Source organism: Ambystoma mexicanum, chromosome 11 (assembly GCF_040938575.1).
Source record: "Ambystoma mexicanum isolate Mex_15411 chromosome 11, UKY_AmexF1_1, whole genome shotgun sequence".
Taxonomy (NCBI): domain Eukaryota; kingdom Metazoa; phylum Chordata; class Amphibia; order Caudata; family Ambystomatidae; genus Ambystoma; species Ambystoma mexicanum.
This window is the reverse complement of record NC_090934.1, coordinates 593006544-593033053: the sequence shown is the minus strand read 5'-3', so window position 1 is coordinate 593033053 and position 26510 is coordinate 593006544. Positions and strand designations below refer to the sequence as shown.

General features: G+C 44.0%; 1 protein-coding gene across 4 annotated transcripts in view; it reads left to right on the top strand.

Moving 5' to 3' along the window:
* The window catches only part of TPCN2 (two pore segment channel 2), a 675604-nt gene that overhangs the window by 318492 nt on the left and 330602 nt on the right, over positions 1 to 26510 (top strand). For all 4 annotated transcript variants that reach the window (XM_069623451.1, XM_069623453.1, XM_069623452.1 and 1 more), the window contains exons 8-10: positions 8939 to 9038; positions 10577 to 10642; positions 19950 to 20014. In XM_069623451.1, the coding sequence (XP_069479552.1) occupies positions 8939 to 9038; positions 10577 to 10642; positions 19950 to 20014 (231 nt within the window). The remainder of the gene's footprint in view (positions 1 to 8938; positions 9039 to 10576; positions 10643 to 19949; positions 20015 to 26510) is intronic.

Sequence of the window (26510 nt, the reverse complement as noted above, 5' to 3'; positions counted from 1 at the left end):
CACTTGGCAATTTAACAGTGATCCTGTCCAGTTTTACTCTCTGCCTTCTGCTATGATCATTTTACTCCAAGCCTTGCTTCCTCAATAGTTCTTTTACTTTCTCTTCTAGATTTCAGCCAGGCCCAAGCCTTTGACACTGAGAAGTGAGAATTTCCATCTGCTATCACCTTCAATTCTTCCGGTCGAAAACATGATGTATTTTAGGTTAGTCTCGAAGCTTCCTTTTCAGTGCGTCAAATGATATATTCTTTGTTTTTGGACTTTCTTTGTGAAGTCTGGAAATATGAGGATCCTTGCACTGTCCAGTTGGAAGTGGCCAGTTCGTCTTACTTCTTGCAGGATTGCGTTTCGATCTCTAAATTTGAACAATTTAGCTACCAATGCTCGTGGGGGGTGCTCCCGGTAGTGGTGGTCTTCCCAGTACTCTGTGGGCTCTTTCTATTGTAAAGGCCCCTGAGACAAGGTGTATCCAACAGCAGCTTCTCCACAAATAGATCTGCACAATTGCCCTCCTCTCCTTCCGGTACCCTCTTATTACAATATTACATTGTCTGGAACACCCCTCTGCATCCTCTGTTCTTTCTTCGAGGACCCTCGTAGCCCCAACCTGCCCCTTTATTTGGTTTTGCAGTAACGTCAAACTGACTTTGTTCTACTGTCCCCTTTTCATTCACCGTTTTCAAAACTGTGCGCACCAGTGAGACGTTCACTACCGCTACTTTAATTTTCCCTTCCAAGGATTCTCTGGATTGTTGTATTGTTGCCATTAAGCTTTCCATGATGACTGCCTCCACCGTTTGCTCCCTTTCATTACTGTCCACCGCCAGTTTCGTGGCGTGTTTACCATGTCTTAATTTAGACCCTATGTACTGCTCCATCTTCTGTTGTCCTTTCACCATCGTTCTTTCGTCGTTGTGTTCAGTAAAGATGGTATTTCAAATTCCCAAACACACAATATTTTTATTTTATTGCCCCTCCAAGTCTGTCTCTGCCCTCTGCACCAGTCTTGCGGTGCGAGTTATGTATTTTGGTTGTCTGTCGGCTGTTAATCTCTGGGTCTTTACAAGTATTGATATCTATCTCAGCCCTCCTCCTGTGTCTTATGTGGTCTTTCTCTGTTGTTGTTGTTTCCCAAGGTTAACATAAATGTGCACTTCCCCGTTAACTTCCGAATTGGATGTTATCTTGCAGCCCCCTCCAGGCTTTCCAAATTTGCAGAAACTGCCTTCCTTGAAGGTCGGCAGGGTAGAAGTACAGATATCTACTATACACAGAGATCCCCGACGATGGCTTTTCTTGCACAGGTCCTCCTGGTCACTGTAGAGCCCCTATATCTCAGTTGAGGTCATCCGCCTTTGCCACCTCTCACCTTCCATCCACACCACATTGTGGTATGTCCTCCACACATGTAACTCTATTGACTGGTTCACTTACGATGTCCCGCCTCCCTCCGGGCTGTGCAGGCCCCCAGTTCTCCGGCTCCGGCCCACCTTCCTGTTACACTTCTATGTTACCAACAACTCCATTGCTGGGTCCCCACCTGCCGCTGGTATTGTCGATATTTGTGCTGGCCATCTTCCTATGGTCTCCCCTCTCCACAACTGTCATGGTGCATGCTCCAAAACCCCTGGAACTGATGGGCCCACCCCATTCATTGACACCCAATAGGGCTTATCAAGCCCTAAAGGAGCGTCCCAGAATCTCCTGGACTCAGTCCTGGTGCCGTTGGCACCAGGCTCATAAAATGGTTTGAACCATATGGACTACTTACTTAGCCTAATGAGGCTGAGCCTTTCTGCATATCCAGGGCGTGACCGAGGGACTACTTTGAAAGGCAGGGTGTGGTAAAGGGACTATTTGCCTGGAACTACTTGTAAGGCTATTTAAGCCCCACCCTGCAGGCAGAAAACGCTTCGCGTTATTCTGCACTCCTGCAGCGTAACGCTCACCGTATCTGCTCTGTCCTCGAGCTTCTACAGCCATGTCCGTTCTGAGATTTCCATCCATCGGTGCCTGAAAGAAGAAAGAGAGAAGAACAGGTGTTATTACAGCAAAAAAAGGCCTTACCTGCAATTCTCATCCACCGGTCTCGCCTTCAGCTGATCTTCGGATCGCCGTCCTTGTTGGGAAGAGGGCATCTGCACAGGCCTCCAATACTCGCTCGCGCATCTGCATTCCTCTGGAATACGTCGGAGCGGTTCTTCCATCCATCATCCTGCAGCCGCGCCACGCCTGCATAGAAAGAACAGAAAACAGCAGGTTAGTCGCGCACAAAACAAAAACGAACAATTATTCAGCCATCCAGCGCCACTCACCCGCGCTAATACTCACCTGGAGATAACCTGCCCAGCATCCTAGGATAGTTGAATCTTCATCCAAACCTCCGTACCTGCAAGAAAGACAAAACATGTTTAAACCTTGGGAAATAAAGACATTGAGCACCTATACCAAGCATCCATTGGCGTAGAGACTTACCTGCTTAATCCAGATATTCCAGACACAGCAACAGCCACTCTGGAACAGTGAAGTAACTGTGTCCGGGGAAAGACTGAGCTTACTGCGCCCCTGCTGAAGTCAAGCAGGACGGAGAGCCAACCTCACTAAACTCAAAGGTGAGCCAGAAGAGGAGTAGGACATTAGGAGGTTGAAGGAGGTGGGATCAATCCAGCCCCCACTCAAAAGCTAATATCTTGTTTCAACATTGCAGACAAACACCTCCTATGGTGATAACAGGGGAGAGGACATCATCTTACCACCAGAGCTACGCCAGTGCAGACATCATTCGTACGGCTACGTGCTACACCCCCTTGGAGACCAGGTGAGCGTGACAACAACCCTGGAGTCCTCTTCCTCTGGGGCTTGCCTGTCCCTGTCTGCGGCTCGCCCTGCGCACTACCGAGGTATTAGTACATTATATGTCTCCGTTCTCGGAGTCACAGCAGAGGCCTCCTGTGTCTCCACTCGCAGAGTTTCCCAGAGCGGTACTTCTTGCTGGTGTGCCGCTTGCTCCCCAGTTCGCCTGTGGCGGCTCTCCCTTCTGTCTCTCACGACCTCTATGCTCCTCTCTTTGCTTGTGGGTGAATGGTGCCCCCTTTGCTAGGTGTTTCGTTGATTGGAGGGAAACCCTGGTACAGTGCTCCAGGAGCCTCTGAACTGGCAGCTCTGCTGTCAGTGCTTCGCACCCCAGGGCCTGTATTCCCAGCATGTTCCACTGTCCGCAAGACGGCCGTCTCCACCTGAAAGGTGAGCGTTTTCGCTCTTTATGCCTTCATAGCTCTCCTACCAGCGTTGATGGAGCAGATTATGGCCTCCGATTTATTTTATACGCTAGATTGAGGCATTGAAGCATATCAATAGGATCTTTATAGGCTGGCCACAGAGCTCTCTGGGCTCATGTCCACATCGCTCGTCTCCAGGCCATGCCCCTCCAAACACAGTTCATTTATGATGGAGGATGCTGTATATTCCCCTGCAGACGGCAAGTTCTTTTAATAGACCAGGCCCACCTCACCTTCTGATAGACGTTGCTGAATAAATATCCATCACCAGGACTTGTTGACTCATTCCTAGACCAATGGATCTCTTTCATGCCACTATGTCCCTGACCTGTGCAGATGTTTATGGGCATCAGTCCCACGCAGCTGCTGAGTTTTGGGACAGATTGTGCAGTCAGCGCAACAAACCTTCAGGAGTCAGAATTTCATTTTCAGGTGTATGACATGACACTCATTTGGCAACATCCGACACAGACTGGTAGTGCGAGTCTTCTTGAGTGAATAGCAGACTTTAAATTCTGGCTGTAGTGTTTGGACTTGTCCAGCCTAGTTCTAATGCAGTCATATGACTATGCTCCAACATTCAGACTGTTGCACTACACGAACAATGTGATAGATTTGTTGAGTAGTGGCAGTAGTGTTGGTAATGTTATAAGATCACATAAGTCTCGAGAAAGTAACGGTAAAACCTTAGACTGGCAGCTCAGCTTTAAAAACGATCCTGCGATGTCTGGCAGTCACCACCAATTATCCTCATTTGGCACCTTTCAGAAAAACCTCTTTGTCGGTTAACGCAGCCTGTTCCTATGCTGTGGATTTCCTTGAACAGCTCCTCTGGGAAATTGGGCCCCCTGAAAATTTCACAATTTCTGCATGAGAAAATGTTGGCACTAGGATAGTTGTCCTGGTGCTGCCTCGAAGGTCTGAATGCTTTTGTTGGGCTGAACCTGCCACTATTTTGAAAGACATGACCGAACATACCACAACCTGGATGGAAGGACACGGGCAGGTTCTGGGTTCAATCTGAATCATTCATCAGTAGTGACCACTGTAAAATCTGTTGCATTGGGGGCCTCCGCGTGGGCCTTCGATTGACTTTGGGCTCAGGGCTCCCCTTCTCTGGCTTTATGGCGGCAACAGGACACTACTATGCCTGAATGATGACAAGACGGAACTCCTTATTCTAGGCTCTACACCCTACCTCAACAAACTGGGCCACAAATACTCATCGTTCATAATTGATGATAACAAGATCAAAGTAGCTAAGGAGGTTAAAACCCTCGGCTTCTATCTAGATTCCACACTTACCTTCAACAAACAAGTGAATGCAATGGCCTCCGCCACCTCCTACACTTGCAAACTCATTAGGGCAGCCAAACCCTTTCTCTCCCCCACCAACTGTACCACCTTGGCCAGGGCGCTGATCCTGTCAAAGTTGGACTACTGCAACGCTCTATATGTAGGTTGTAACAAATAAATCTCAAATAAAGTCCAAATCCTCCAAAATAATGTGCTTAGAGCTGCCCTAGTATCCCTAAGAAAGCCCATATCTCAGATTCCAGAAGATCTGTCAACTGGCTATCCACCAAGGACAAAATATTCCTTAAATCGGTATCCCTGATTCATAAATGCCCCCTCAATACCTCATCGCCAGATTTACTAGACCCACCCTCTCTCGCCCCTCGAGAACGGCCAATTCCAACCTCCTTCTGGTGCCCAGGTTCAAACGTACAATGTCTGGAGGTAATAGCTTCCCAGTAAAAGCAGTGCAATTCTGGAACTCCCTTCCTCCTACCTGCAGGGAGGACCTACCCTATCACCAGTTCAGAGCCAGGACTATCCACTGGCTCAAATCTCTCGACTCATAATGACCTTCCGATGCCCAGATGCGCCACTACCATGTGGCTCCTTACCTCATTGAATGTAAATATGTATATAGTACAGCCTATAGTGTTTATGTCCTACCCTTCCTATTTGGCGTGAGACTTCCGGCACTGTAACCGCAGCTGGACCTCACCCTACTGTATGTAACTAAGTTTTGCAACCCTCTTGCTGCCTTTGCGCCTGGCTACCCCTGGGTTTGGTGCGCATTATAAATAAATAAATACAAATACAAATACTACTCTGTAGGATCTCCTTGTAGCAGTCTATCTGACTGGTGGGGGTGTACAGCCAGCTCATCTCAGGGTGCTAGAGTAGCAGGGTGCTTTCTTAGATTTTCCACAGGAAATTTGTGTAGCTGTGGTCTCCTTCAGATAGGTCCTCATCACTGTAGTTTGAGGAGTGAACTCTTACTTTACCAATTCCCCCCCTAGCTGAACTCTTCAACCTGTCTTTCGACTATGCTTGCTTTCCCTCTGTTTTCCAAAACAGCCATGGTCACCCCTCTTAAAAAAGCAAGGGGCTTACCTGGACCTACCGGCTTACTTTCACCCTGTGTCTCTCCTTTACTCTAAAGTGCTTAAAAGGGTTGTGATCAACAGTCTTACCAATTTCTTAGACATCCACAGCTTTTGAGACCCCACTACAAGCAGATTTCCGCTCCTGTGAACTCCACAGAAACTGCTTTCATGAATGAGTCCATATTCATCACCTCTGCTAAGCACTCCAACTTATCCTCTGTCCTAATTCTCCTATGACCTTTCTGCTGCCTTTGACCCTGGCGAATACTCTGATCTTCTTAATACTCTTTCTACTTGGGATCCACGATCAAGCTCTTGCCTAGATTGAATCCTACCTTGTACCTCACCAATTCTGTCTCCTGGAGCAACACCTCCTCCCAACTCACTCCTCAAACTGTTTGTGTTTCACAAGGCTCTGTCTTGGGTCTGCTCCTCTTTACACTCTACATCTCTGTTCTTGGGGCACTAATCTCCTCCTTTGGGTTCTCGTACCAACTTTTTGCAGATGACACCCAAATCATCTTCTCTTTTCTTGAACGTTCCTCTGACCTCTGTATCAACATTTCCTACTCTCTCTCTGCCATTAAATATTGGATGGCTTTGCACTCTGAGGTTAAACTACCAAAACAGAGGTGCTCTTCTTAGCTGCCAAAATCTTGCTCTCCTCTCTTCCTCTGCCTATCCAGTTCCCACCTGACACTCTTCCCCAATTTTTCTTCAGCTAGAAACCTCTGCGTCATCTATGACCCTTCTCACGCCTTCTCACTTTCATCTCCAAAACTGGAACAGCAGCTCACCTCAACCTCCTAAATATTAGGAAACTCAGGCACCGCTTTCCTTTCAACACCACCAAGCATCTCTTAACCACTCATCTTCTCTAAACTGGACTACTGTGCCAGCATCCTCTTTGGTCTCACCAACTATGCTTTCTGTCCTCTCGACAAGATCATTAACTTGACGACCGGACTCTTCGAACTTCCTCACTTCACACCTACCTCCTTGTACCATCACCAGGCTGGATGGCTTCCTATGGAAAACCGGGCCAGATTTCAATGTCTTCTTGTGGTTCACAAATCTATCCACAGTAAGGCACCACTGTATTTATCCTCTATCCAACTTTACAAGCCTTCTCATAATCTCTACCATGCCTCCCAGACTATCCTTGTGGCACATCGCCCTCCATGTGCTTCCTCTTGCTTCCACTCCTTCTTCCTCCACTTTCATGGAATTCTCTTCCCCGGACATCTGAGAAACAGTCCACATGGATTTGTTCAAAACCAAACTAACCTCCTTGCCTCTGAGTTACTCTCTTAACCTTCCTCTCATCTGCCTGCTAGTTAACATTTTTCCCTCACCTCTAACCTGCCTCTGTCCCTCACTTCCTCTGCCTCCACTCTAGCACTTCACCCAGCGGGGTGAAATAATGAGCTCCGCTGCCCGTATCACTTACCTGCACTTAGAAATGCCCAATGTTTATTGTTCTTAATGTATATATGTCTGCTAATGTACTGTCCCCGGTGACTGTTCCATTTACTCCTCTCCACAACCTGGTCAGAATGTCCCTCAAAAGCACCTCATTGTAAGAAGCTCACTACTGCTTATCAAATCTGATTTCTTATCTATTGTATGTTCTTTTGTGATCAAAAGAACATTATTCCTCCTGTGTGTGTGTATATATATATATATATATATAACTAAATACATGTTTGAAAGAATGCCCTCTCAGGTCAGTAACATGATCTGTTTAAAGGGAGAGAGACATAGGAACTGCTTAGTAACCTAACATAATTTAATATAAAGTGAAGAATGCACCCATCCAGTGGTTGCCCTGGGTTCGTGGCCTTTGTACAGTGCTCCATTTCTTCCAAGCTATTTTCATACTTTATAAATCCCATGCGTTTAACCAAGTAACGACCAGCATTTCAGCCAATGCCCAGTTTGCTATCTCTCTAGGGTAACTTGGCGAAAGGGCGACTAACCTTCTTCCTTCCTATATTATCCAGCACCCTTTCATAAATCTAACATGGCCCTTGGTGCTGTGTACCACTCAGGGAGGTGGGGAAGGGCTGAGACTTAAATGTGTTTAGACCAGACAAGTGAACATTGAGGGAACAGTTGAATGCCTCTGTACACTACCTACAGTACAGTAAACCGTGACCTGAGATGGAACGGTAGTGGGGGGCACTTGAGGAACAAAATACTTTTTTGTACCGAAAAGGTGGCATTTGCTTGACACTACCTTCCAACAGACTTGGACCAGTCAGACACATTAGGGAGTAAGAGTAGTTTTAAAGCAAAGCGAGAACCAATGGCTAAAGTGTCAGATGATGTACACAGTTGCAATATGTAGATGGCTATAACATGTGTGTACCTGCTCCTTTACCTGAGGAAAGACAACAATATTACTTCTGGGTAGCGTAGATTTGTGAAAGGGTTGTTTAAAAATGAAGTGTCCTACCCATTTGTTCCCCTAAAATGTAAACCTTGCACATTGATGCATTACTATATCCCCATTTATTGCAAAAACCTACAAGAAAAATATTTCATCTTGGCATATTCTGGTGTTTGTGGACAGTTGCTTTTTTAACGTGTACTATTGTCACCTGTTAGCAGGCATGTATTGTAACCAGGGGTGGAATTGGTCCAGAACAAGACTGAGTGGGTTTCTAGCCAAATGTATTACAAGAGCACTATTCTGTCTCAAACCCCACTCCCTGTGGGGCAAAGTCTCAAAAATCTGTCTTCCCAAGCGATTTCTCCTGTGCAAGTGTCCTCATTCTGGATGTGCGCTTCAGATGGCTTGCGGTAAGGGAGGGTGACTAAGTGAATAATTTACAAGCCCTGTGAAGCAACCGGAACAGCCTAAATCTCCCATCCAAAAGTATTGTCCAAATGAGTATGTATGGGTTATAGACATTTTACTGTGAGGGTGGGTGGTGTGACACATTAGTTGAGCCCAGTTTTCATTACTTGCTAAGAAGGATTTCATGCTTGTATCAATATCAGTGTGTGACCTAGTTAAAATATACAATCCTGTGGTCATTTTTGCGTTTCCAAAATGTCCCCCTCCCTCCTCCCAGCTGCACTTAATCTGTTCCTTGAGGAGATTTGTTGCTGCTCATTCCGGCCACATGAAGGAAAAAGGGGAGGGTTTCCCACAGTACATTTTCACGTTTTCCAGCACTGAGTGTAACATGAAAATTATTTTATGAACACAGTGCCAGTGTTCTCGTCTAACCGTCTGAATCCCTGTTTGACTAGGATTCTCTAATCGACAAGGAATGGATGGGATTTTTCCAGAACTTGCCCAATTCCATGACTTCGCTTCTAGTGCTGCTGACTACGGCAAATAACCCTGATGGTGAGTCATGGATTCAGACACAGCCGACACCAGTGTCCCTGTGTCCAGGCAGATGAAAGTGGTCTTAGATGACTCATTTGTTTTTTTTTAGCATATCATTGCTCATGTTTCCAGAAAATGTTTTGCCAGTGTCATTGCAGTACAGGGACAGTTGACATTAACTCTGTGCTTCACCACAACATATTGTATCCTTTGATCAGTTTGTCGCATGTGATCTTTCCTCTCTTTTCACACAGTCATTAAATCTGTAGTGCGCTTCTTTTTTTAATTCTACTTTCATTGAACTGCAATTGGATGTCATTGAAGGAAGTTATTGATGACCTCTCATTTTCTCAATGATAGCTGCTTCTGCTATAGTTTTTGTTTAGAATGCTGCTATTTTAACGAGTAAGTAGCAAATGTTCAGCAGTTATTTAAGCAGATTGGAATATGCTTGGAATGTATTTTAACTAGATCTGTTGTGCTCGACAGATGGGCGTTTACTATTTGATAGCCCCCTTTTATACCTTCCTACCACATCAGTGTTTTAACAGCACATGGTGTTTTATGGGAGGGTCCGTGTTGTGGTTAAATGTGGGGAGGAGATTCTACCTTAGTTGCAGAAGATGCAGCTTCAGTCTGGGGGATTCTAGGCTTGCTTTAAGGACTGATGTGGAGAGGTCAGTGAAGGATTAGCATGCGATTGAGTTGGGTGGTTATTGCTTGCAGTTTTTGGAATACACTTGGATGACATGTTGTGTCCAATCCCGTGGAATAGGGGCATGGCATCTCATGGGTGGGGGTGAGGACAGGAACAGGTCTGACTTTTTATCTTTGAATTGGGTGGAGTCTCAGGTGTGTCATTAGATGTCCAAAGTAGCAATGATAACTGCAAAGGCCTCCTCAGTAGTGTTGCTAGTAGAGGGATTTAGAAGGTTTTTCACTTAGAAATGTTGATCTCACATCACTGTAGGACAGTAATAACTTCAGAAAAGCTCTGGCTGTGGGCCAGTAAATGAGATAGAATGCTGCACTTTGAGAATGAGTAGAGGAGAATGCCAGCTGAAGAGCTTCAAGGAAGTGTCTGATGCATTCCTGCAGGGCCATGCTACTCTGTAGATGGCCCCCAAGCGAGTTAAAAATGTTCTTGCCTTCTCAAACATAATTGTTAACATTTCTTTGAGATTGTATCAATGTCAAGGTTTAGGTAGATACTCTGCACTGAAGAGGTTCAGGTTGAAAATGTGGATCTGAAGGATTGCTAATCAGTTGGGAATCCTTTACAACATTGTCTTTCATTTGCTGGATCTTTTCCCTTGAGTTGCAGATGTGAGCTGTGTTTCTTACATTGCAGAATCCGGTCTGTTCTTCTTTAGTGATTTCAAATGGCTATGCTTATAGTTTTTTTTTGTTAACACAGCTTTGTTTTCTCATCTTTCAGTGAAAACGTGTGGATATAACATGCCAAACCTTTTGCCGATGTGCAAAGTATCAATGTTTCAGTAGATCAAGCCTCATCAAAGCCTGATTTGCATGTTTTTTTCTTTGATTCCTTGCAGTAATGATTCCAGCATATTCTAAAAACCGTGCATACTCCCTCTTCTTCATAGTCTTCACTGTCATAGGTAAGACCATTGCCACTTGTTTAATAAATATTATTGTGGATTTACTTTGTTTTGGATTATTTGTGTAACACATGGTCATTACGTGTCTGGCATCTTTGTGCAGCGGGCTGCAGGGTTGGGTGGTGCTGATCAATATGATGGCTGGGGAGGAGTGCTGTAGGTTGAAAAGACGTGCCTTTCAGGATTGTGGGGATGAACAAGGGAATCGATGAATGAAGATCAAAGTTAAGGAGGACCATTTGCTAGGGCAAATTTCCTTACACCCTGAGTCCGGGTCTTTAGGTATACCTTCCTTACTTGGGTAGCAGGAGTAACCAGAAGTCTCACCAGGCGCTCTACTCGCAGGTAAAGGGCACACTTTTACTAAATAGCCAATGAGAGATTGTCTGCACACATTTTTTATAAAAGTATATTTCTCACATAGGAAAAGCAAAGAGAAAAACACTACACAGGATAGGTAAGAAATCTTTGTATGACAAATATGCAATACAGTATCAGAGTAGTAACATGTTTTCAAGATATACTTAGATTTTAGTAAATCATCTTTTCTAGAGACAAAAATGCAGTTACAGTAAGTAAAACGTGTGGATTATCTAAGGAAGTAGAGTTTGCAAAGAGGCCAAGGGAAGTCAGTTGTGCAGATTTGGGAAGGTGTTTGTGAAAGAATGCCTAAAAGAGCAATTCCTGGTGTTTGGGGCACAGAAGACCCTTTGAGTGAAAGAGAGGACCCCCCAGATGGAGAACCAACTGGAGAAAAGGACTACATAGTGCCAGAGAGTTGGGGAGCAATAACATGGCTCCTAGAAGCAGTTATGCAGCAGGCAGTTATGCAGTTTCCAGGGGCGGTCACTGTGAACCTGTGAACATTATTTGACAACTGAGGGTACCAGCGATGACAAAAAAGGGCAGGAGAGGCCCCAAGACTCTTGGGAAGAATGATTATTGAAGATTGTGTGCCTCCCAGAGGGTCCAAACCAGAGGAGCAGAATGGTGAAAAAGCTGTGGCCTGATCTAGTTCTTGATGCAGGGTTCCTCTGTCCTACTCTGGCGGTGGATTTAGCTTCTTTTGGTTGGCTTGAGAAGACCCTAGTAAAGGACATTTCTTTGAGATTCGCCCACTGAGACACACCAGAGAGAAGCCTGCCACAAGAGGAGGACCGGAAGGAGAATTTGTTAGTGTGGCAGTGTGGCAGCAGACACAAGGCAGCAGAGACCCCTGGAGTTCTGCAGATGGTGGAGATGGAACCAGGGCACTTGCCAGGTGTCCTTGTTTGAAGAAGCTCCAGTCCAGATGGTGTAGAGTATTCAGTGTTCAGCGGGCCTCCTACTTATGGATCTGGCGATGCAGGCACCATCAGGAGCTTCAGGAAATAGGCCATTTGAAGGTGAATGGTGATATTATTGTGCAAACCGGATCAGGGTCAAGGCATGCCACAGCCTGTCCCTTCTGGTTGCCTGGAGAGGTGTAGCTTTGCCGCATGATTTAGTTGGAGCCTCAAAGGTGCTAATGTAGAGCTGTGGGTCCTGCCTAGTGGCAGCAGGACTTCCAGAAGTGCAGGTTCAGAATTCCAGTAGCAGGCAAGATAAGTAGCTAATGGGGGTCTGCTTTTATCACCCTGGGAATGCAGGGAGTGAACACAGCAACCAATCAGACACCAAGCAGCATTCAAATCAAGGTGGCTTGTCAATGGCTTAAATCCCTCGAAGTACGCCCAGACAATTGGGAAGGATACGCACATGCACCCAGTGACAAAATATGGTTACTTCCTCTGAGACTCAACACCGACAAGGGATAGGCATGTTCCCCCTCAGGGCTTCGACCCAAAGCACAGCAATCTTCATTTTGTGAATGGAGGAGTGAATCAAAATGGAGCCCAGCCACGTAAAATGTTTTTCCATGATGTTGAAGCCATATTACACAAAAATAGATTGTCAGAGAGGAGGTATACTCTCTGGGACACTGTGGTTCTTTTGAGGTACCTCTGACTTATGTTCTGTAATGAATCGGAGGATGTCATCACGTTTTCCCCTGGTGGTGGTCTCTTCCCATGTGGCCAGTGGACGGCAGCTGCTACAAGATCCTGACCCTGGGGGCGTCTAAGTAAAAGAATACCACATAGGGGGAGGGGAGACGACCCTCAGGGGAATGACGAGACATCATTAGAGGAAGACACATGTCCCCCTTTTCTTTTCAGGGATACGCCTTCTCTTCCTCATGCCTTAATGGCATATTGTAATCCTCTTCCCCCCTCAAACCACTGTTATACCCACTTCATACAATCCCCGATATTCAACAGGGATTGATGAATTGATAATTGAGATGAGGAAGAGGGGGGGAGCAGTACTGGTTACTCCCAATGAGGTTCATTGTCAGCTTCCTCAACATCAAAATAGAACTACCACTGAAGAACAGGGTCATATAGATGACTAGGACCAACAAACTGAGCAGTCTAGTCATTGGAGGTTGGTTTGAGCTGCCGGGAAGTTAAAATTCCTAACAGCTGACACGATGTGAGGGAGACCCACGGAAGCTGGGTGAAGCCGTGAGCCGCAAGGAAGCCGGACAGCAAGCTATGATGGAGCCCGCTGGTGAAAGCGAATCTCAAGCAGAACCCTGCCGTGCAAACATAAATTGCCTGTGTCAGAGAGGTAGTGGGAGTCGCGCAGAGGAGAACCGAATGCGGCAAAGCTACAGCAACTAACGGGACGCACGTTGAGGCAGCAGGCGGCCCGGCGAAGCAATGCAGAGGCACGAGAGACGTTCCAAGCATCTGATAAACCCAGGGAAGAGAGTGGTTGCTGGGTTGCCTGGGAACGCATGCCACGCTGTGAAAGTGACAGAACGCTGGATGAATCGTGTGAAGGATTTATAGGGATTTTGAACCATACCACAAACTGGTCAATGGACCCATACTTGGAAGGAAAACATATAACAAGTAGCAGTATGAATGTGGAAATTAACATTGACAGCAGCAGTAAGAAACCAACAGTGGGCAAATATCTTGTTTTGGATAAAAGAGAAGACATCAGCATTCACGTACTGGCAGAAAAGCATACGAGGCAGAGTAAAACAATTGGAAAAGACTGTTTGTCAAGTGATTGTTAGATTACACGAAAGTTCTGCAGGAAGTATGCCAGACAAGCTTAAGTGTTGAAACCCTGGCAGGAGAGTATACCAGGGAAACTTAATTGTCTGAAAGACTGTACCCAACACCTGGCCGGAGAATACTCCAGGCAAAGTGAAAGGTGTGTGATGACCAACATTGAAATGGTAATCTCAAGGAGGACCCATGCCCTTGGGATTGAGTTATTTCTTAAAGTGAAGGAAAGACCTGGCAGGGGATACGCCGGGTTGACTTGCGAGTCTGGGACCCACATTCCAATCTGAAGTGGAGGAAAGGGATTGTGAATTGTTTTGCATGGAAGGAGGAATCTGATGAAGGGAGTCATTCCCTGGAATTGTGAATACACCAGGAGGAGGGAGTTACCCGCTTGGGTTACAAGGACCTTGGTTATTCTTTATTTGAACCGTTTTCTCTGTTTCACTGGAGCGAAGAGAACCCTGGGAAGGAGAGCCATTTGTTGCAACTGTGAATATTGTTCACGGGGAACTTTTTGTTGGATTGATACTTTTTGTTGGAGCTGAACATTTTGTGCACTTTAAGGATCAAAGATTATATTCTTACTCCTTTAGCGTTAGGAGTGTGAGGGCTAGGATAGGATTTCAGACACAGGCCGTACTGTTTGATTTGGGGATCTTGACAATGGACAGACCCGTAGTTTGGTTGAGGTATTGAAAATACCTCTTAGCATAGGGATAGTGCAGCATTTTCCAGCCCCTTTTCGTTTAATAAAAGTGTATAACCAAACCCATGAGTCCTCTGTGTCTGTGTCTCATTCCTGGTTTCTTGCAGTTCTTTAGGATTCTTAAGGCAGAGCACAACAATCGGAGCAACTCCATAAGGCTGAGGGTTAAACCTAGATGAGAGGAAAAATAAAGTCCATAACTCTGAAAAGTCAGCCATTAGTACAGGGGGCTACTACATTGGGCAGACGTGGGCTTTCTTCTGAACACGTTTGGACAAAGGACATGGAGGCTGTTCGACGAAGCCGGGGAGCCCGCGAGCTGGAGGTTGGACATCGGAGTGCTGCCTCTCATCTGCCACAGGGGGACAGAAGGATGCCACAAGAAACCGGTGAGTTGTAGAAAGAGAGAATGGGACACCGGGGGCACTTCGGCAATGCTGCCAAAGAAAGACAAAAGTGTATGAAGTGAATAAGGAGGAATATGAAATCTAATATTACCCATAAAAGGGTTCACAGATGAATGTGAGAGAAGATCCAAGTTGTGCAATCGTATAAAGTAAATCAGATGAAAAGCCCTCAAGGAGAGTAAACCAGGTGAAAGCAAGTCTGCAAGTGTGTGGAGTAACTCGCGCGAAAAGCCCTGTTAGGAAAGTATACCAGACAAAGTCAAGTCTACAAAGTAAATCATATAAAGAAGTCCGGGCAGGAGAATACACCAGGCAAAGTCAAGTCTGAAAGTGAAGTTAAACAAAGTGAAAAGAACCTGTCGGGGGAGTACACCAGATATCCTATGAGGTTGGAACTTGCATCCAAGTTGTTTTTTGTATACAAGTATTTTGTTGACCAAAGAGCCCTAAGGACGATTCATGCCCATAGGATTTTGAACTGTCTTGAAGAGAAACCTGGGGAAAAGGAATTTTCCCCTGGAACTGTGACCTGTATCTATTGGGAGATTTTGTGTTGGAGTCATACATTTATTTTGAACTTGACATTTGGGCACTTATAAGGCCAACGACAGTACCGTTGACATATTAGTTTTATGAAATATGAGGGCGAGGGTAGGATTTCCGACACGGGACATTTTGCTTTGGACATCTGGAAACTGGACAAACCTTTAGTTTTGGTTGAGGTAGGGAAACTGCTCCTAGAGTAGTGATAGTGAGGCCTTTTTCCAACCTTTATTTTGAGTAAAACCTTATAGCCAAAACTAGGAGCTCACTGTGTCAGCGTCTCATTCCTGGCTCCTCACATGAGGTATAGACCGTGCATAGCGAGGGAGCACAAAACAACCAATTGGGGTACAGTGTGTTCTCCATCTGACAGCACACTTTCTGTGAAAATTGGTTCAAAAGCCAGACAGTGTGCAATAGATTTTGTAGGGTAACACATGAAAAGAAATCCAATAGATATAGATACAAGTCCCTAACAGTACACAAGAACATTTTCCAACTGGTTTTCATGATGCCTTTGATCACAATATATGCCAGTATAAAACGTGTTCATGCTCTGCCCATACATGTCCATGCAGGCTTCACCAATACATGCCAGTATTTCCGTATATGAACATACTTCTATTGGCTGTGCCAGGAAAAAGTGCAATGCCACAGTAAGAAAATATAACCAGGCTGGCTTCACCAACATAGGCCAGTCTAGCCACATAACACTCAACATGCTGGCTCTAGCCTTGATGCAGAGTAAGAATTGTTCCAGAGTAAGAATTGCTCCTGGGCACAAATGCAACCCAACAAGTACATGCATTCATCCAGCATTCATATACATTCCCTCCGGCACACATCCAGCGGACACATCCAGCATTTATATACTTTCACCCATATGCATTCATTCACATGTTGGCCACAGTCGTGGCCACTATACGTGTAGCCATTAGTAAGTTTCTTCAGGCCCATTTAGAAAGAATATTGATGCATCTAAAAGTATTGAGCCAAGTGCAACGTGTTTATGGAGTTTACATGTATAAATACTGTGCACGTAAAACCAAGATATTCCTACACAACATGAGAAGGAACAGTTTCCCAAATCCCTTTCTTTTACAAATAACAACAAATGTATGGCCAGTATAACAAAGCAAAAGGTAGGCCTTGACCATGTCAAATGGTAAGGTTTATGGCAAGTGGCCTGCAAAGGTCAATCATTAACAGTTTCATGTTGAAAGGACATTGGGTTATCAGGACGAGAGTAGATACGTCGCTGTCCGGACACAAGTTGTAATCTTTCTAATGCATAGGTTTGGAACCTAATTTGCATCAGAATTGGACTAGCATTCCCATGATCCTTCATCATTGCCTATGCTAGCTAATGTTGTTGGGAGCGTGATCCAACAGTTGCAGACCCCTACCTTATTTTATCCGAGAATGTAGATTCTTATGAGCTTGAGCTCCCTTTTGTAGTTATGCTCCGTTATTTACAATGCCTGAACATGTTTTTGGACCATCAAAAAAGACAGCGTATCTTGCATATGTGTTAGAATGCATTCCATCTTCAAATTCAGTACAGAATGTTTAACCATGACCGGTACTTACTAGTGATGTCATTGAAGAGGTCATAAAAGGTTTCAAAAGTGAATTCATATAGGATGTTACCACCGATTTTAATCTGAGATGTCCCAAGTGCACTCTAGTAACCAGTGATGTCATATGAAATGTCATTATTGATGATTGTGATGTCCTCAGTGTGCTTAGGAGCTGTGCAATGGGGGCGGGGGGCTCCTAGTTAAGTTGGGAGAGCTTCCAAGACCTACCAAATTTCAGGGGGCCGGTAAATTAAATTGGCACCTTAACGTCAATTCTACTAAAGTTTCTTTCACTAAATTTTAAGGGTTCTGTTACACTGAAGTTATTCACCGTAACTGTCCCTTAACTAATGTTCTTGTTGAATTTAAAGGGTTTCACTATGCTAGATTTGCCACCAACTGTAGTTCCACATAGTTGGCTTCCGATATAAATGCTGTCCTTTCATTTGTTAGCAATGTTTGTTCTTTAGCTGTACAACATGGGATTTTTCCCAATTGGTGGTCACTCGGGCTACAGTCCATGGGTTGTGGTCAAGGCCATTGACCATGGCCGCCATGCCCCATATTGCCACCAACAATGACCATTGAGAGACTGGTACAAGGAGGAGAATGAAGGGCTGGCATGAGGCATGGGAGAAGGTACTGAGATGACTTGCCACTGCAATGAGGAAGTGAGACTTTGAAGAGGTAGAGGGACTGTTATGTGGAAGAGGCACAGAGATGAGTAATAGAGGCTGGGATCAGTATATTATCAGTTATATAAATAATACATTACAAAGTTATACATGTACCAATCCAAATGAAAACTTAACCCATACCTCTTTTCTTTTTTCCTCCTTAGTTGTTCCCTATATGAAATATTCTATTTAGATTACCATTTTCTATTTGTACATTTATGTATCGAAGAAATATATATCGATCAATATTTCCAACATTGGAATCTTGCCCTTCAGTAGGCATCTCTCTTCAGTTGCCTCTCATGCCACTGTGATAGGAATTAAGATTTTATATAAAATAGTGAATTATGTTCTACCTCACTAATATACCAATATCTGCACAAATCTAGCTCACACCGCACATCCTTTCATGTTATCTTTACATTTACAAACTTTCATTTGCTGTAACTATATTAACTTTGTTAATAAGGTTTATACATGAAGATCAATATTCTCATTCCAACAATTGCGATCTTCACCTGCCCTACTCCTAGAATTGAGACGAAAATGGAGATCTTTGTAAAAATAGTGCATATTTTGTTCCCTCCTTAACTGTATCAGTTTCCCAAGTGACTTAACGCATATCTATTTCATGCTCCTTAAATCTTCTCTTGACCCAATAAATCTTAAATTGCTGTTTTACATATGCACTTAAATACATGGGTCTATCACGATCTTCAGTGCGAACGTACTGTGAAAATGGAGATCTTCATTGTGAAATCACATGAAATGCTTTTCCAATCAAACAATGGCGAATGAAAGCACACATCTGCACCCCGTGCGCTTTTGTGGCACACCTTATTTTTTACTAAACAAGAAGAAATTAAACATTGTTGCCCAATCCCACAACCCCAAAGCACCAAATCGTCCTAGTACTAGAATTCCAAACATGTTGTGTTACTTTAGAAATCAATCCTGCATTTCTTTTCATAACAAATCGGGGGTTGCTTCATAATTCGCTTTAAAATACTTTTCTTCCCCGCACTATAACATACTGTACTTACTACAGCATATTATTTAATACTTTTCAAGTATTTACTCTTGTCTTTTGCCGCACGATCAAAATCAAGATCCAGCATCTCGCAGAATTACTTAAACAAATCTAGACTATTCTGCAACTCCCTAACTCCACATATCTACGTCACTTACCCTGCAAACATCCTCCCCAGCATAAAAACAACCCTACCCCTTACCTCACATTAAGGCAGATTTCTATAAAAAGTCTAATTTCTTTGCTCTCGCTAATTGAGATTTTTTAAATATGGCAGTTTTCCAGAAATCAAAACCATGGGTCCATCAAAGCATCAGAGGAGCTGTATTTGTATTTTCGGGCCCCGACGGTACCCCGTTTTCTGTCCAACTTGTTCCTTATTTGCTGAAAATGCATCCAGTGGTTTTGCCTGTGTGCTTTGGCAAAATTTGCAAATGTTCCCTATTGGAAGCCATTGCAAAAAGTGAAAAACACACTATTTTTTTTTTAACCATTTTTATCTTTTTAACACTACCATATTTTTGCGGCCCTGGGCCAGACAACTCCTTTGGAAAATGCAGATCCACGCTCCGGGTCAAAGGTTATTAGGCAGAATGTTTGCATTTCCTATGCATGAAAGGTTTCCCTTTATAGGGTGATTGCCATATTTTCCATATTAATATTCAGGAAAAAAACATGCCTAACCAATGTCCATTGGTTCCCAGTGTGGTGTTTTTTGGGTTATGTATTCTATGAGTAGAATTGGATTTTCTGGGATATGCTGTACTTCTTTGATAGAATATCATCGACAAAATAAGTAAATGCCTCCCATCCTCCTTCACTGTTATTAGCCATCATGTAATGATACTAGTCTCTGGGTACTTTAAATCTGGCCACAGTCAGTGGAGACTGGTGGTCTCCATTAGGGCTCTTAACCCCTACTGTTTATTCAAGACTTGCCCCACTTGCAGCCGATCTTGCTACAACTAAAACATGGTAAACTCCCCTGTGTTTTATTCATTGAATGAATGAGCAATTCTAAAAGGACCATGTTTGATTTTCATATGCATTTTCTGGAAATGAGAACACTTCATAACTATTGCAAACAAATCAAGCACATCTGTCTACATGTGTATCTATATGTGCACACACCCCAGACTCACCACATACACCAGTATTGCAACGATAATCCTGCAACAAAAGTTATCCAATCTATCAATTACCTCTTCTTTCGAATACTTTACAGTGAACCTGACCAGTTTTCTTTCATTTTTCTCTTGGAAGGAAGTTTGTTCTTGATGAATTTGCTGACTGCCATCATATACAATCAATTCAGAGGTTATCTAGTGGTAAGTTGCCTTAGGTTTTGTTGTCTCGTTAGCGATCCAGTATCTAATGTCCCCTGCTCTGTTAAAATAACGCAGTAACCTAAGGGCATATTAGGGCTTTTGCTTACTCCTCCTCACTTTGGAATATTTTCATTGGTGTATCATAGGAGGCAAATCCTGCTTGTTTTGTGAATGTCTTGGGTACACTTATGCTTAAATTGTGATGATAATAGATGTATTTGTGGTGTGTTTTGCACTGCACACAACACACAGTTATGGAGAAAGGTTACATCAAGTGCACATTCATGGCATTGGCAGAGTTGAATACAAATATGGTAAATTATACACAGGTAATTGTACAGAGAATTCATACTTTTACTTATGGGAGCTAGCAAAAGCTTGTTTGAACAGTCTTTTTAAAACCTTGTGCAATGTCTTGTTTTTGTCATTGCTTCATGCAGCATTTCAACTGTATATAAACCCTCCACTCACAGTTGTTGTAGTCATTTTCTTTAATGTCTTTTTAAGTATTGACCTGGAATGACCTGCGCAGGTTGTACGTAGCCATCAGTCACAAACTTGACTTGCTGTACTATTTTATCGCTCTTGTGAAGATTTCTCTCCCGACCTATGTTACAAGCCAGGAAAAGTCTTTGAAACAGGCAATGCAAATGCCCAATTACTACCTCAGGACACCTATTGGGAACCAGGCTGAATGCCAAAGCCAGATTCTGAGGTGAAATGGGCTTTGTGCATTTTGCCAGTACACCGAAAACCACAAATATGTCTAAAGAAATGGTCATTCGTTTGTAGCAGCAAGCTTCGGAAGCTTAAGATATGTGGATCGCCTGCATCGTTGGTTAAACATTCAATACAAGGGGATTTGATTTTGAAGAAGTGTTTCTACATTTCAGTACCAGGTGATTTCATGTACGCAAAGATTTGATGCATGGAATAGATAACATAGCAGCCATGTAAAATATTGTCAGTGCGTCTGACTTCAAATAAGAAGGCATTCTTCACTGCTACTCTTGATGTTATTCCTCACGAATCTGCATTCAAACCATATGCTCTACCTTAGTTACCATGTTAAAGAGTTAGGAACCATTCTTAACCAACCCCATTTTACATCGTGGCATTTAGGATAGAATCTGTTTAACAAAGGATTTTCAGAAAATCCACCGAGATTACAATAGGTGCCCAGGTCAAAAAGGAGGCCTTCACTTTATGGAGGAATTCTAGAAGGCTTGTTGAGAAAGCAGCGGCTTGAGTTATGAGCCTCATGCCTGCTGATCTGTTATTAAGTTACACTGAAGACTTGCCCCACTTTGGCCAACCCATGAAAAATAATGCCAAGAAGAAAGCTGAGGAGATTCAGACTCCCATCTCCCAAGAAATCCAAGAAAGTGCTTCCAACCCAAGGAGCGGCAAAGGCATAATCATTTCCTAATGCCACTGACATCTATGCCTTGCTTACCAAATATTTAAGTGAGGTGAAGGTAACTCTGTCGAACATGTCTTGATAGGTTAATCAGGAAGGGAAGATGACTGCTGTTGAAAGGTGGTCTGGCAGTTGGAAAGAGGCATTTACAGTAGTTTCAAAATAAGCAATGAAATAATGCTGGAGGTAAAACCTCTTGAGGATCAAAATATGGACTGTAAAATAAGAAGCCATAGCAGGAACCTGCGTATTGCAGGTGTGGAACAAGATTCTGAAGGAATGGATCAGTCTTCTCACTGGATCTCGAGCTCCTAAATGAGTTCCTCTGCCCAGTTATACTCGCCTTCCTGCAATAATGTTGGCTTCATTAGTTGTGTGGCTCTTGGAAAAAAGCCGTCGGGGTTGTTGGTGGGATAGTCAGGACAGATGCAGAAAACATGTGAGTGCAGGTCAGAAGCAGCCATTACCTGTGTGGCGATATGGCTGCTTCTCTGACTCGGAGGGTGGAGAGGAAGAATAAGCTGGGGCAGATTAGCCATGAGGGCATGATTGAGCATGTAGTTGTGGGTTCATTGGAGTAGGGGTGTTGATAGCATTTGGACAAGGTAAATGTCTGTTTTAAGTGTGCTAGACCTTGGGAGTCATATGGGGAATGAATGTTATGTTAGCTGGAAAGATGTTAGTAGTGAGTAGTTAGTGAGTGAAGGAAGGTGGGAAGGAGGAGTGGTATTGGTGCTCAGAGACATTGTCCATTGTGGTGGCTCTGGTGCGTCAGAAGGACGCAGACTTGTAAGACATTTCAAGTGAATATTTATTAAAGAAAAATGATGATGCCTATCTCTCCTTATTTCGATTGTGTGTTCCCTACTTAACAAACTAGCTAAGGTGCTCATCCGGCATCAGGGAATGTCGTAACAGAATATGTCCACTGTTCAAAATAACCATAATTGACCCTACCCCCATCATAGCAACTAAAGGCAGGATAATTGCTCCCTTCTCCTGGAGTTTTGGTTCATGCAAACTTCTGTTCAGTAGCAACTTTTGAAATAGTCTTTTGTGACCTTTGATCAGTTCATACAGACTAATATTTTCTCTAATGTCAAGGATGTCAGTGTGTTTATTCCTTTCTTTATTTCTCTTGCAAAGAGTTATTTCCCCTTCCCAGGGTAATATTATCCAACCTTTGAGTGTCTTTTTGTTCACTTCCTTTGTATGTAGTTCACGACCTTTACTCTCTGTATTGTATTGCTCTTTTAGCATATGTAAGGAATCGGGAGTAAGGCTCAAACACAGTGGCATTGTGGAGATTGTTATAAACCTTTATTAAAGTAAAATGACGGTTGGCGAAAGACCTGTCTCACCCTATCGCTATGAAGGGTTTCCCTGCCTCACCTAAACTAAAGGATGTCAATCTCCGAATGTCCAAAAGTAAAGCATTCTCCGTCCTGTGTCCAAAACCCTAACCTGAACTTTACTTGCTAAACGCAAAATATGTGAAAATTAGATAGTCTCTCGACTGGCCTTTGGTAGCTTTTTTAATAGTTCCAACAAAAAGTTCCAAAAGTGCAAAAAGAAATGAATAATCAAAGTTCCACAATTCTCAGAAAGAAGGGAGGGATTTGGGGATGGGGCAGCGACAGGATCCCCGAGTTTCTCTGGTTCTTTACAGTTCACAATGTCAGTTCTCAGGAGGGCTTCCCTTCCCCATAGTTCCTCAGGCACCTTACAGTTCACAGTGCTGAACGACGTATGGTTCCTCTGGTGATTTTTCCCTCTTTTCCACAATATGCAACGTTCCAGTCCAGGTAGTATGGTTCCCTTCCCCTGAATTTCACACCATTGGGTTCGGGTCCCAGACTCGCAATCAATTCCCCTGGTATACTTTCCTGTATGGGTCCCAGACTCGGAAATCCGGTTGCCTTGTATACTCTCCTGCCAGAACTTTCTCAACATGTAACAGTTTGACTCATTCCAGCACTGAGTCTTTGACCCTCTTTCAACTGCTTCAATTAGCTCCCTTGCTCAGGTGCGTTCCATCCGTATTACTGTCTCTTATCAATGTGCGGTATCTGCCACGAAGCGCCCCAGCGTCCCAATTCCCCATTCTGGGCTCAGCTGCCTCTCGTGGCTGTTTCAGCATTCTCTCCACAGATTCTCCTGCTGCCGGCCTCCAAGCCACTCTTGATACTGCTGATTGGAGCTCTCCTGCTCCCCACTGCAGCTTGCGTCTCCCTCGCTTCTCGATCCACGTCGGGAGTAGTGGATCTCCATCTTCATCGCTTTGCAGGGTTTTTAAACGTCCCGGCACCTATCGGATCCTTCCAACAACTAGAGCGAATCTCTGGTTCTGTGGCTTCAGAGCTCAGCATTGCTCTTGTGCTCTTCTTCGTTCCAGTCCTTTTATTAAAGGTATAGGAAAGAGAGTTATTGTCAGTGCAAATTGGATGTTCTGGTTCTACTTTGCAATAGGCCGTAGGAGATTGGGATTATAGGGGTTGATGTCCTATTGATGGAAAGAGGTTGTTCCTGCTAGTGAATCTCCTTCCATCCCATGAGGGTTGTCCCCCCTGTCCACCCATATGGTCCTCCCTCAGGCAGCCACTCCCAGGGTGAGGATCAGGTAGCGGCTGACTTTCCCTGGCCACATGGGGAGAGAGTTTCCCCAGAGAGGGAGTGATGACATCACTAGATTCATCACACATAGGCATTTGTTAATCTTTCTCTCGTTTCTCTATTATAGTTTCAATCTCTTCCTTAATGACAGCTTTGTTATTTTGACTGTGACGAGTAGGAGTACTCCTAGAATGATTATCATCCAGTTTTCTCCGTTTTAGTGTTATACTCTTAGTATCTTTACTGTGATGGTAGGAATAATCCAATAAAGATTTTCATTCACTTCTATTTCTTCCACTGTTATATTCTCGTTATCTTGACTGGGATAAGTATGAATAGTTTTAGGATTCTCATTCACTGCTCTTTCTTTCACGGTTATCTTCTTGTTCTCTTGACAAGGATGAGTATGAATAGTTCTATAAAGATTTTCTGCCTGCCCCCCACCCCTCACTCCTGTGGCTCCCTGTTACCCGACACTGTCAGGGATTACATCACTGGGGTATCTCTTCGTTCAGGTTTGGCTCTCTCCTTCAGCCATCCGTCTTCTTTCTTCGTTCGCTATCTCATACTGCGTCTCTTCCTTTGGGTTTACCTTTTGATCGAGACGTTGGGCGGTTTCAACTATGTAATGGTTTTGGCGTAGTTGCAAGGACCTCCAGTCCACCACGGATCTTCGTGATCACGCCACCACTTGCTGCTTCTTCAGTTTTCGGCTCGGTAGTCGATCTCTCGTGTGCTTCTCTAGACTTCCCAATCTCTGGCCCTCTCAAACCGACCTACATAGCCGTGAGACTTCCCCGGCACACCTCTGGGTCTCTCTCAGCCAGCTCCGGCCTCTCGTATCCTCTTGCATGCACAAAGTCACATAGGGTCCTCCCCAGCACACCTCTTTGTGTCTCTCTTGGCATCCTGCAAGCTCTCGTATCCTTCATTCATCCTCTTCGTCTCAGTTAAATGTAGTTTGACATTTAAAGGGATATTCACATTTTCCTGTCTACAATAACACATACTTGTTCCTCCTTTATATTGGTCTTGTAGGATATACTTGTAGAAGCAATCTTGGGAGGGGCTTTAGGGAGTTCCTAACAGAAACTGGAGTTCTTGCCCCTAGAGGGGGGGAATCTTCCTGTGAGGTCCCGCTTGCCTCTACCCCTAGAGAGGATGTTGCAGAGCAGGCTCACCTCCCTAGCCTCACAGAGGGAACGGGGCTCCTGCTTGGGGAGGAGTGATGGATTCCTGTGACTCATCACATGGCAGAGTTTTTCCTTTGCTTTGAGGCTTGTGGTCTGAGGAGTGCCATAAGAGAGGAGATGGGCTTTCTGACAAGATAGTTCATTTTGGAGGTAATTCCATATAAATCGTAGTGGTATTGTTGGATGATCTATGCACCTAGACTGTGTATGAGCCGATACTTACATAAAGGAACATTATTTTCCTGGGTTTGTGTTACTCTTGGTTCTTAGTTTTCCAATTCATTTAAATGAAGACCCATTTCTTAACGTTGGGTGGTTCACTTTTGTAAAAATGCTTACATAGGGAATTCAATAGTTTGGCAGCTAGTAGGGAGAATGAGGATCCTTCTTGTTTTTTCCCATTGAAGTCAACTACTAGAACCAGAGTGGTATTACTGGACCTTAAACCATAGATTGTGTGTGATACTGGAATTTCCTTTCGGTGGTAGTTGGGCATGCTCCGTGGTAAGAACAGTGGGTGACACTTTGTGTTTAACGGCCAGCCAGTGGAGCATGTGAAGTACATTTGTTTTGCACTCTTTGCAGCTTTTCTTGAGGTATTCCAGGTGTTCGCCAATAGTTTGTTTGCGTAATCCAGTATAGTTACGACTAGTGATATCCTTTACCCACAGATTAATGAGTGCAGAGTTGGAAAAAACAATTCCCCACAATGGCTCTCACCTGTGGTTAGAGCATGAGACTATTGTCCATCCATTGTGGTTCTGAAGTTCCTTACCATTAAGGGTGGTACCGAGAATGGGACGGTCTCTTCAGGCAAAGTTAAAGAGGTGTAAGAAGGGACCGTACTATAAATCATGAGTTTGTTTGTTTCTTCAGTCTGTTTGCCATCATCCATACATCCACGTGTACAATATGAGACATATATGTAAATAACATGTGGATTCAGTCAAGGATCTGTGAGTGGTGGCTAGACTGAACATGAAGAGGGAGAGAAAATTGCCCAAGAGTTTTTTAGGGAGCTGCTGGACAAGGATGTTGTGACCGGTTCTCATTTACAGAGGCCTCTTTATGGCTGAACCCTGTAATTAAAATGGAAGGTTGTCCATTCTTTAGGCCAAACTAGTACCTTTATGGAGTCGGGACAGTAGGTGATCTGTGTGAAACAAAAAGATTTTTATTATTTAAATCTGAAATTGAAACGTGGCCTCTAGGGATTAACGTTTTGTGAGGAAAGTGTTAAGTAACCTGGACATTGGAGACGTCACTCTCT